Below are 13,293 nucleotides of genomic sequence, written 5' to 3' on the forward strand. Positions count from 1 at the left end.
GACAAAGAAGCTGTCTTTGTCCAAAGAGTTATGGGCCTAACTGTATGTGCCTCTGCTGCCTATATCCTAGCATCAGCCCTTACGATACCTCTCGATAAGGCAATCTGTAATACTCTACATATTTAAACAAAAGCATTATTCTTTATATAATGCCAAATTCAATCTAACAATGATGTTAAAAGTAGACAACCAAGGACAGAACACCTTGGTACAATTCCAGTAACACAGTGCTCCATAAATCAACTATTACCATTTTAGCCTTCATACAGTTTATAGTTTAAATACTAATAAATGGTGCCAGTCCTACACTGAGATTTATTAAGCACCTTCTGAGTGAATAGCTAAATTAGTGCCATGATTCTTGCTTTGTTAAAAGCTCATAGCAAACATTTTTTCTCCTTATTTAGATCTATTTATGCTTCTATTTGAATGTAATTTATACCAGTTTTTCAATCCCCTGAGATTGGCTGTACAGTCATGTAAAAGAAAAAGAAGTATACCCCATGGCAAGTACATACATATATCATTAGCTAAAATACTTACATTAGAATTAGGTGCACCAAATCAGCTGAAAATAATTAGAACTTGTTAGAAAGGATCTTGGAGGAACCTGTCTTGTTTAAACCTGGCATTTAGTTTGGTTTGCTCTTTGCTGTTGTGTGCTATCACTATACCAACAGTTGGATACCAATCATTCCACAGTCCAAATAATCATTTACAAGAGCACAATATTTCAAACAACTGCCAAGAGCAGAATGCAAGATGCTGAAAGAGGTTTCTAAGAAATCCAGTTTTAAAAGGAAAAAAAATAGTAGTTCCTGAAACTTTTTGGATTCCACTCTGGCTTTGAACTGGACATCAGAATTGCATCATGCTATCCTACAGGTAGTTTTTGCTAATAGTGATATGCATGAGTCTACTATTAGAAAAAGGCTACACAAATTAGATGTACATGGGAGATGTACCAAGAGGAAATACATTTGCCCATGAACACCTATGCTAAAGACAATGACTTCTGCAACAATGTGACATATGAAGCAAAGATAAAGAGTTATTTGGCCACAGTACCAAAGACAGTATTTTGTGAATGATGCATAATCTCTTCAAAGCACTGTGAAAAACTGTTGGCACAATATAAATTTAGGCAATAATATTACTATCCCTTTAAGAATTACAAACAACCTAATAGAAAATGTGAATTAGGAAAGATTAAAATCTAAGTTGGAGCATATGATCTGCAAAGGTATATGCAAGAGGTCAAAATTGAGATTCTTATTTCACCACTTTGACTTGTTGAAATTTAAATGTCACACTATATCAGCTTTCCAATTTTTGTAAATAGAACATAGTAACTCTATTGAGTGGAAAAACTTACATCCCATATTTTTTTTTTAACAGGCCAGATGTGGCCCTCAAAGATATTTTTATGGCCCCAGCATGCGCAAGATTTCCACAGACCTCTTTGAACGATATTATTTTATAATAATCCAGGCCCTCAATTACAGAGTAATATAACTTCGTTAATTGCAATGAAACAAATACTCTTGTGTAGGTATCTTTAATCACATAATTTAAGGTTATTGGGCCTCTCAAGATCATTTGGTCAACATGTCAGATTATCATCTTATTACAAATTTCCAGTTGTATTCTTTGCCAGGCTGATTCAATTAAAAAACGTACAGTGCCTTGCAAAAGTAAAGTTTACCCCCTTGGCATTTTTCATGTTTTGTTGCCTCACAACCTGGAATTAAAATCTATTGTTTGAGAGTTTTCAACATTTCATTTACAGAACATGCCTACAACTTTGAAGATGTATTTTTTTTTACAAGTGAAGCCACTGACAAATAGGACAAAATAACAGAAATCTTCAGCGTGCATAACTGTTTACCCCCCTCAGAGTGCATAACTGTTCAGTACTTTGTAGAGCCTCCTTTTGCGGCAATTACAGCTGCAAGTCGCTTTGGATAAGTCTTTAGGAGCTTGCCACTGGGATTTTGCCCATTCCTCAAGGCAAAACTGCTCCAGCTCCTTCATGTTGGATGGTTTTCTCTTGTGAACAGCATTCTTCAAGTCTGACCACCGATTCTCAATTGGATTGAGGTCTGGACTTTGACTCGGCCATTCCAACACATTTAAAGGTTTCTACTTAAACCACTGTTTCTTTAGCAGTATGCTTCAGGTCATTGTCCTGCTGAAAGGTGAACCTTAGTCCCAGTCTCAAATCACATCTTTCCTTTGACTCGGACCAGTTTCCCAGTTCCTGCTGCTGAAAAACATCCCCACAGCATGATGCTGCTACCACCATGTTTCACTATGGCGATGGTGTTCTTGGGGTGATGGGATGTGTTGGGTTTGTCTTTGACACGAAACACATCAGGCATGAGTAGTTTATATCAATAAAGATTTCTATTTTTTTACTCTACATTCGTCTGATTCATGCGTGACCTTTTGAGTGCCCTGCTCCAACATTTTGCTTCTATGTGTTTGGTTTGCGCCAGACATAGCATTTTCCTTGGTGGCAGAAAAGTAAAATTTTAGTTTCATCTGACCAGAGCACCTTCCTCCATACATTTGGGGAGTCGCCCACATGCCTTTTGGCAAACTTCTTATTTTTAACTTAAAGTAATGGCTTTTTTCTGGCCACTCTTCCATAAAGCCCAGCTCTATGGAGTTACGGCTTATTGTGGTCCTATGGAAATATACTCCAGTCTCTGCTGTAGAACTCTGCAACTCCTTTTACCTTTTGTCTCTGTGCTGCCTCTGATTAATACCATCCTTTTCCGGTCTGTGAGTTTTGATGGGTGGCCCTCTCTTGGCAGGTTTGTTGTGGTACCATGTCAGAAAAGGTGTGTTTATATGGACAGATCATGTGACACTTAGATTGCACATTTTGGTGGACTTCATTTCACTAATTATGTGACTTTTGAAGGTAATTGGTTGCACCAGGATTTTTAGGGGCTTCATGGCAAAGGGGGTGAATACATATGCACATGTCAATTTACAGTTTTTTTAATTATTTTTTATATTTATTTTTCTCATTTTACTTCACCAACTTAGACCATTTTGTGCAGATCCATCACATAAATTAAGATTAAGAAACATTTAAATTACAGGTTGGAAATTAACAAAATAGGTAAAAAGCCAAGAGGGTGAATACTTTTGCAAGGTAGTGTATGTGATGTTCACACAAAATTGTTTGCTAACAAGTAAATGAGTGTGTCAATTATATTTTGTCCTATTAGTAACTGTGACATTAAGTAGCATTTTTAAAGGAACAGTTCAGTTAGACCAGCTAATATAATATCCAGAACCCAACTTCCTGCTTTGCAGCTTTCTAACTGTGTGATAGGCAGCAAATTGAAGGGGGCCCACATGGGACATAATTATTCAGTTAGTTTGTTTGGATATTTCTGGTGAAAAATCTGAAAACAATTGAACTGAGAAAAAATGTTTGGAGTGTGAACAACCCCTTTAAGCCATGGTAACAGGAAGTAGTGCTATGGCTTATTATATTAGACATCCAGTCACAGCTTTGTACAATTTTTGCCTAACTATATTGAAAACATTTTATATTTTGCATTTTTTTTTTACAAGTTTTTATTTTTATACTGAACAATTCCTTTAAATTGGAATTTTTTTAGATGGGGTCAGTAACTCCCATTTGAAAGCTGGAAAGAGTCAAAAGAAGGTGGCAAATAATTAAAAAATTATAAAAATAAATAAATAATGAAGACCATTCGAAAAGAGGCCATTCTATAACATACTAAAAGTTAACTTAAAGGTAAAACCCCCCTTTAAGCACTGGGTGCAACAGGCATAGTAAGCAAGATATATCTCCACTTCCATTTCAGTTAAAGGGGCGGTTTACCTTTAGAATAACTATTAGTATGTTATAGAAAGGCCCACTCTAAGCAACCTTTCAATTGATCTTCGTTATTTACTTTTTATAGTTTTTTAAATTTTTTGCCTTTTGATTTTGACTCTTTGCAGGTTTCATAAGGGGGTCCTGACCCCATCTTAAAACAAATGTTTTGTAAGGCTACTAATTTATTGTTAGTGTTTATTATTCCTCTTTCTATTCAGACCCTCTCCTATTCATATTCCAGTCTCTTATTCTAATCAATGCATATTGTAATGCAATGTGATTTGGACCCTAACAACCAGATGTCTGAAATTGCAAACTGGAGAGCCGCCGAATATCAAGCCAGATGTCTCAGAATATCACTCTCTACATCATACTAAAAGTTATCTCAAAGGTGAACAACCCCTTTAAACGTTCCATTTGAATTTGGACAATTGAGACAATTGGACAGATGAGAAAGAATAAATTAGGGCTCCTATGGTTTTACACATTTTGCATAATTTTTTACTTCACCTTCTGTATTACAGAACTTAAGAACAGATTTCTGACCCTAAAAATGTTCAAATATTTAAACACTGGATTAGTCCTAATTTAACAATCAGAGCTGCAAGAAACTAGCCAAACCAGTTTTAGGAGGAATGCTGCTGTTACTTCCTTGTTCGCTTCCTAGATATGGTTAAAAAAAAAAGCATGCATGTCATAAGACTGTATGCAAGTTATCCTTTAATTTGGTAAAGCTTCTAAAAAGTCATGTACGATTTGTTTCTTAATAAATTTGCTTTTGTATTTAATTTTTATGCAAGGCAAAAAAAAAAAAAAGAAAAAACCGTGAATTGTAAATGAATTCTAAGGCAGCAAAAACAGATCATTCAGCTATTCAGAAATATATACGCTATATCTCCACACTGAAATATGGCACAGGAAAATTAATTACATCATGGAGATAAAAAACCCACAGAGGAATTGTGCACGATCATTACAGAATGTTTACTAGCACCTGGGAGTCACAGCTGACATGTCTTGAACACACTTACTAAATCTCCTGTAAATTAAACTCTGTAATATGTTCCAGCAGACCTAGTGCTGATCTAGATAAATGCTGTAGATTACAAGATAAAATCAGTCTCTGTTGCTAAAATGGTCCAATGAGATTTCTTTTATATAACTACATTTTTTTCATCTCTCAACCAAAGTACTGGTCTTGATCCATATGCTGTAACACAGGAATGTCAGCCTCATGGCACTTCAGGTTTTATCAGCCTCTAAGAGGTTATGGTGGAATTTTTTGTTCACATACATTGTAATGCCAACATTCATATACCTTTATTAAAGAGATACGGACATCAGAAAATAACATTTTTCATCATAACACTGTCTTTGAATCCTATTTCCAAAAAAACATTTTGTGGGACATCTTTGAATACCAAACAGCATGCCAAAGTTATTGTATCTACTTTACTTCAATATGAGGTCATTTCAAAGTGATAGCTTAGTCACGGATTTATTTCAGCTCTTATTTACCATATTTGATTTCCTGTAAACTTTTCTATGATTGGTTGCATTGCCTTTTAATGGCTTAAGTTTCTTGAAAAATGTTTCTGCAATGTTTGCCTTTTTTGCTTAATATAACGATAATTGCCAAGGGTGGAAGATTTCTTGTCTTTAAACATATGCATTTGTTTCCTCTTTCACTTTGTTAAAACATTGGTTTCGATAATTGGTATGCTAGGAAACAAAGCTGTGCCCAAGTTTTAAGTTAAAGCTGATGTCTTGCAATGTTGCTTTAAAATTTCTACATAACCCTCCTCCACTCCATCATGCCACCTAGTTTCTGAAGGACACCAGTCCCTTTCCAGCAAAGCACCCCCACAGCATGATGCTACCATCCCATGCTTAGTAGTTTGGATGGTGTTCTCTAGGTTAAAAGCCTCACTATTCATCTTCTATTCATAATGATGACTATTATGACAAACCATTTCTATTTTTGTTTTATTTGACCAGAGAACCCATCTCCAAAAAGCCTTTGTGCAGATGACCATCTGTAAACTTTGGATTTTTTGTACTGGGCTAAGAGTCCGGGCTTATTTTTTGCATGCGGTCTTGCAGACCACGGTGATGAAAGACTCTCTTAATAGTGGTTGTTGATATTTAGCTACCACATGACTACATATCCTTTACCAGTCCCTTTGCTCCAAAAGGTTAAACTAGAGCCTAAGTCAATATCAATGTTCATTCATCTTGAACGATGCAGTGACTATGTGGTCCAAAGATTATATATGCATGTATCTGTACAGATGTTAATTAAAGCTAATAATAAAATCTGAAGTAAATCTGTCTCTAAGCTAATAAAGTAGAACCCCTATTTTAAGTTTTTCAGAGCACCAGAAAAAATTAAAAATTTGAGAATATGTAAAATCAGAGAACTGTATTATGCATAATATATAGGTGGGAGCAAAAAAAAAAAAAAAAAAAAACACAATGTGAAACAAGGGAAAACTTAGTTCAAGGGATGATTGAGGAGTTCCACTAAGTGTAAAGCTGTAAAAAAAATAATTTGAACATCTTTAGCATATATCTATATACATTTTCAGACTCATCTGTATCAGCTATGCATAATGTTGCTGCCAAAAGTAGTCCTTGTCCTTGTATTTAAAGGATATAAAGAAGAAAATACCTAAATACCTATTTACATTGTTATGCACAAAGATACCCTACAGCTACAGTATAAGCAGCTGGATTTAGATAGTTCAAGTACAATGTGTTAAAAGTAGATAGCTTTCAAAGAAGAGTACAGTGCTGGTTTAAATGCAAGATATTAATCCATTGCTTTCTTCAGTGCAAATCAGACACATTTCTGTTAAAGCAATCAAGCTTTTATTGTCTAATCTAGTGCGGAGAGAAGTCTTTATATTTTATACTTCAGCTAAAGCTGTGTGTAAAATTAGACATTTTTCTCCATTTTCTTCACATTTGCTTGGGGTACAGATCAGAGAAGTCAAATTAATGTGTACATCTCTGCACAATTAATGTATGTATTAATATAATATATTACATTAAATACTTATATCAATGTTAATCAGTGTGTGTTTTGCTTATATGGAACTGAAAGGGGTGGTTCACTTTTAAGTTAACTTTTACTATGTTATATAATGGCCAATTCAAAACAACTGTTTTGTCTTTATTATTTATTTTTTATAGTTTTGAAATTATTTGCCTTTTTCAGCTTTCAAATGAGAGTCACTGAGCCCATCTATAAACAAAGTCTCTGTAAGGCTACACATTTATTAATCATCTTCCTATTCAGGCCTTTTCTTATTCATTTTCCAGTCCCTTATTCAAATCAATGCATGGTTGCTAGTCATTTGGACCCTAGCAACCAGATTGCTAAAATGGCATACTGTAAGCTGCTGAACAAAATGCTTAACTGCAAAATGCAAACTGGAGAGCTACAGAATAAAAATCTAAATAACTAAAAAATTAAAACAAATTAAAAAATGGTCTCAGAACATCACTTTCTACATTATACTAAAAGGAAACCAACCCCTTTAAAGGGGACATATACTGAAAAATAAAATGTTGCCTAAGAAAAGAAAATGTAATACTAAGAAAATTTCCATTATATAGTGATTAAGAATGGTTTAAAACTTTAATAGTTTTAAAGTTATTTGTAAATGTAATTGTTGTCGAAAGTAGTATATGTCTATCTATCTGCGCTGCTGGTTCTGTCTTCAGTGTTAGGAAAGCTTTTCATAGGATTAATAAAGGATAAGATATTGGACTTCATTGCATGTCATAATACTATGAGTTTGTGTCAGCATGCTTTTATGCGGAATAGATCTTGCCAGAATAACTTAATTTCTTTTTTTATGAGAAGATGAGCAGGGACCTCGATTCTGAGATGGCAGTGGATGTGATTTACTTAGACTTTGCTAAAGCATTTGAAACAGTGCCACACAGAAAGTTACTGGTTAAATTAAGGACTGTTGGCCTGGAACATAGTATTTGTACCTGGATAGAGAACTGGCTAAAACATAGACTACAAAGAGTGGTGGTAAATGGAACATTTTCTAATTGGACCAGTGTTGTTAGCGGTGTTCCATAGGGCTCTGTACTTGGTCCTTTGCTTTTTAACTTGTTTATTAATGACCCGAAAGTGGGCATTGAAAGTAATGTTTCTATTTTCTAAAATATGCAGAAGTATAGGTTCCATGCAGGAGGCTGCCACTTCGCATATTGATTTGTTTAAGATGGAAAACTAGGCAGCAAACTGGAAAATTTGGTTCAATGTTGATAAATGCAAGGTTGCTCTTGGGATCGACCGGACTATGAAAGATATACCACTATCTTTTTTGTTGAATGTGGAGTAAATTATTATGCAGGCTGAGAGGGGTTCCCAAACATTTTCATACGACTGTATATTGCAAAGGAAAAATAGCTGCACTCACTGGAGAAAAAGCCTAGGTGCATTTTTTTAATTCTGCATTATAGCAGAAGGAACATGAAAAAACATGACTAAGTAATATAGAAATATTCAATATGGCCACATTATGCATAACTTATTTCTTTATTAGCGTCACCCTATTTTATACAATGTATAAACTAGAATACTAAAATTTTATTTATTTAACAACTTGTAAGAAATATTATTTATGTGTGAGCTAAAGTAAGTAACTTGATCCAATGTGACACTTTCTCAGTTTCTCCAATTGCAATGTGTTCTTTTCCATATCTGGTATTGTAAAAGGGGTACCCCTTTACATTTATTATCTGAAAAGTAAGTAAAATGAATGTTCACACTACAAACTAGAAACATAGCTATTATAAATATGAATAGCTTTGTCTTAATACAGGTTTTTTTTTTGGTTTGGTTCAGCACACTGACTGGCTGTTTTCCTTTTTTCCCTAACTATGATTCCTGTGTGCAAGTCTAATCAGCCCATTACGGCACAAAAATAACAAGAAATGTGTATAGGTGTATGTACCTTATAGAAAATATGATTAAACTCATTTTGCTTTCACAATGCCTGTCTATATGGAATTACATGATTGCCTGCTCCAGGCTACAGGACAACTTGAAATCTGTTCTGACTTAATGATGCCTTCCACTGGCATGAGTAGTGGGACATAAACAGGCTGGATAACTGTCAGGGTCCATGCCATCCTGTCACTTCTATTACACATCCATCCCCTTCTTACACCACTAAAGAAAGGGATGAATGATATTGTTTCATAGACCCTTAAATAATGAATCCATAATATAGCCATGTTGTTTGGCTTTAACTGAAGTGCTGCAGTAATTCCTAAAAAACTAAACAAAAGCATGAGAATTGTTACAAGGAAATGGGGCAGGGTGCACTTTATTTGAATGAATTTTTCATTCTGCATGCCAAACTTATGTTAAACGGTTGTGTTTTTTTTTACGGTTACGCCAAACTGTATATTACTAAGGTGGACCAGCGTGATCTCTGAGTCACATGATAACTAGTGTCGAGCTATGGATAATAACAGAAGGCTGACAAAATGAAATAACTGACTTCCTGACTGACTCCTATCTTAAAGGGATCCTGTCATCGGAAAACATGTTTTTTTTCAAAACGCATCAGTTAATAGTGCTACTCCAGCAGAATTCTGCACTGAAATCCATTTCTCAAAAGAGCAAACAGATTTTTTTTAAATTCAATTTTGAAATCTGACATGGGGCTAGACATTTTGTCAATTTCCCAGCTGCCCCTAGTCATGTGACTTGTGTCTGCACTTTAGGAGAGAAATGCTTTCTGGCAGGCTGCTGTTTTTCCTTCTCAATGTAACGGAATGTGTCTCAGTGGGACATGGGTTTTCACTATTGAGTGATGTTCTTAGATCTACCAAGCAGCTGTTATCTTGTGTTAGGGAGCCATTATCTGGTTAACTTCCCATTGTTCTTTTGTTTGGCTGCTGGGGGGGGGGGGGGGAGGGAGGGGGACAATATCACTCCAACAGTATAGCAGTAAAGAGTAATTGAAGTTTATCAGAGCACAAGTCACATGACTTGGGGCAGCTGGGAAATTTACAATATGTCTAGCCCCATGTCAGATTTCAAAATTGAATATAAAAAAATCTGTTTACTCTTTTGAGAAATGGATTTCAGTGCAGTATCTATGCAGTTAATGAATTTATTGTTGTCAGTAATGCAGGAACTCGGACATTTTAAATATTTCTTACAACCCACAGGCTAAGCTTCACATTTCCTTTGAGTTTATTTTTTGTCTCAACTGAATGTACCACCATGGAAAGCACCAAAACGTAGATGAATGCATTATAAAAGAGCAGGCTGCAGATATTTAATATCTACAATGGCACAATGCTACTTTTGAAGTGGTAAATAGAGCTGGCTGACTCAATGAGGTAGCAGCTGTCATTATGCTGAAAGAATAATGGAGTTTGAAGAGCAGAGGGTAATGAAATGGAGGAGCTGAACGAGAGAGATCAACATTTAAAATAAAACCTCTATGGACAACATAAACTTTTCAAGTTTTAATACCTTTGCAAGCATAGCAAGATGTTGATTCTGAACAATAGCTGTACGGTAGGTAGCTAATCCTCCTTCTTCCAGCAATGGAAACAGGTAGTACAGATGGACACTGAAATAAAAACACATGCATAATGAAAAAAAAAAAAAAATTAAATAGACAAATCATCATACCCTTTGATATTAATCTGTATAAGCAATTGTGGCTGTCCCCTCCGAATTGTGTCTGCAATTTACCCTCCCATTTAGACTGTAAGCCCTTCAGAGAAGGGTCCTCTATTTTTGTCTCCTTGACACGGAGTATAATTATATTTTTATTTATGTGAATTGTATTTCTAATAATGCATTTATTGTTCCTTATTATTGCAGTGGCCCATTGTTTGTTCTACTAATTTCTTGTTTTGCTGTAAAGTGCTTTGCCTAAAAATATACATACATACATATATTTATATCTGTCCAGGAATATACAAAGATGCAATGATAACACAGAGATATGGGGTTGTCAGAAAATGGCAATACAGTGTGTACAATAAAGTTATCTTGATACCTTGTGAAAGACCTAAAATTATACTGTTTGTCACTGCATACTGTTGTTCAGGTTGAAAAAAAAAAATACTGGGGGAAAAAATACAGACTGACAACACACAATCTAATCTCAAAACCTTATTCTCTTTTATATCGCAATAAACAAATGACAGTGAAATATAAAACCATGTGTATTAAAGTTATAGTTATTAAAGAATAACTTGTTTAATTAGAATTGCCAAGCAAGATGATTAATGCAAGACATAATTAACACGTTGGCTGTACATGAAGTTTTCAAATATATTCATTTTTTTTACCATAAGAAATGTCTATGTTGCTGGTCGTGCTGTGCAAACAGTGCCAATACTAGGGATGCACCAAATCCAGGATTCGGTTCGGGATTCAGCCAGGATTCTGACTTTTTCAGCAGGATTCGGAATCGGCCGAATCCTTCTGCCCGGCTGAACCAAATCCTAATTTGCATATAAAATTAGGGTTGGGTAGGGAAATCTCGCGACTTTGTGTCACAAAACAAGGAAGTAAAAAAAGTTCCCCCCTTCCCACCCTTAATTTGCATATTCAAAATAGGGTACGGATTCGGCCGAATCTTTAGTGAAGGATTCTGGGGTTCGGCCAGATACAAAATAGTGGATTCGGTGCATCCCTAGCCAATACAGAAGCGGAGTATTAGACCTGTGAATTACAACCGGACACTGACTTCTGCATAAAAAGAGTATGAAGAGAGATCGACTTATTAGAGGGTGATTGGTGAAGATTAACTTGACTATTTCAATAATGGCACAGAATCTTTAACAAATTATATTTAGAACTTTTTTTTGTTTTTATTTCCAGGAGAAGAAATGCAGCTGGCTACTAGGCTATACAGAAAAAGCATTACATGGAATACTTTATCTGTTGTCTACAATGCTGTTGTAGGCAGTAAGAGGAAATACAGTACCTTCCATTAAAATCTCTGGTGTCTTCATGTGTCTATTGGCCACTTTATAGCCAATCATTAGCTATAACAGCATCTTGGCTGTCTCTTTAGTAAATCGATTTCAGTGAAATATGATTTGTATTTCTTCAGACATGTCAGTTTTTTCTAGTGACAGGCAACTTAAAAAATTCTACTTTATGATTTATAGAAAATGAATAAAATATCATTAAACTGAAAGGGTAAGAGTTATTTCCGTACCACCTGAAGTTTAAGAGAGACCTTGTGCTCCTGTGCTTGACTACCTCTCACCCCATATAATGATGACCAAGGAGTAAAATGATTTCCCCCACATGTTCAGAGTAAAATACATTCCATGATGTTTATAGAACTCTTATTGATAGCCGGCACATATAATTATTATATGCACATGCAAGATTTATATTTCCTCACACTGTAGCACAGGTATATGAATTAACATTGACAGAATGCTCACTTCATTGAATTTATATATTACATTTTTTTTAACAAGAAAACTAATGACTCAAAAGAAACATGTACCCATTCCAGAAAACTAAAAGCCTGGCTCATTTAATCAAGTGATAAACTAAAACTATGTTTCACAAGCCATAGGGGACAAGCAGTTAAAAAATTGATGTGGATTTTACACAGGATTAAGTTGTTTGAGTTATTAGGTGAAGTCAGTCACTGCAGAGTAGTAAAAGGTTTAAGAGGACCATAACAGAATATTCTTTGCCTTCTCACCTACTCCTCCTCCTCCCAAGAAAAACATTACTCTTTTTTTTTTTTTTATCAAAGAGGTGTGGCTTTCATTGAATCTAAAAGCTTAAGAAGGATACAAAATCTAAGTGAAGGGCAAAAATGTATTTTAAATGACTGCACGAACATTAATACACGCTTGCCAAAATACACACCAATCCAAGATCCATCCTGGATTGATTCTAATAACACAGTAACCAAATTATGTATTATTTTATTAAAGGACCAGTAACGTTAAAACGTTTTTTAACCAAGACAAATTAAACTTTAAAATCGTGAAGTCTTTATTAAGAAATAACTTACCGAAAATCCGCTTGCGCTCCTCTTCAGAAAGCAATCGGGCAATCCTTCATGCGACACTCGATTTCTCCAGGCAATAGAAATCGAGCACCGCAAGATGGATCGTCGCCCTGTCGCCTATTCTGAAGAGGAGCGGAGGCAGATTTCGGTAAGTTATTTCTTAATAAAGGCTTTGCAATTTTAAAGTTTAATTTGTCTTGGTGGGTTTTTTTTTTCTATGTATACTAACAAATTTTTAAAAAATATATTTTTGTTATTACTGGTTATTTAAATGTGCAATGGTTGTGATATAGTTGGCTACTTCGTCGCAGATTTATCAAAATGTGAGATTAGAACACACCACAGAAAAACACACCCATGTTCTATTCACTCCGATGTGATTTT

At 35.1% G+C, this 13,293-nt stretch overlaps 1 protein-coding gene across 3 annotated transcripts in view; it reads right to left on the minus strand.

Moving 5' to 3' along the window:
• Positions 1 to 13,293, minus strand: part of drosha.S (drosha ribonuclease type III S homeolog) — a 144,727-nt gene that overhangs the window by 30,503 nt on the left and 100,931 nt on the right. For all 3 annotated transcript variants that reach the window (XM_041567651.1, XM_041567650.1, XM_041567652.1), the window contains one exon: positions 10,383 to 10,482. In XM_041567651.1, coding sequence (XP_041423585.1) covers positions 10,383 to 10,482 — 100 coding nt within the window. The remainder of the gene's footprint in view (positions 1 to 10,382; positions 10,483 to 13,293) is intronic.

The sequence above is a fragment of the Xenopus laevis genome, chromosome 6S, assembly GCF_017654675.1.
Source record: "Xenopus laevis strain J_2021 chromosome 6S, Xenopus_laevis_v10.1, whole genome shotgun sequence".
Taxonomy (NCBI): Eukaryota; Metazoa; Chordata; class Amphibia; order Anura; family Pipidae; genus Xenopus; species Xenopus laevis.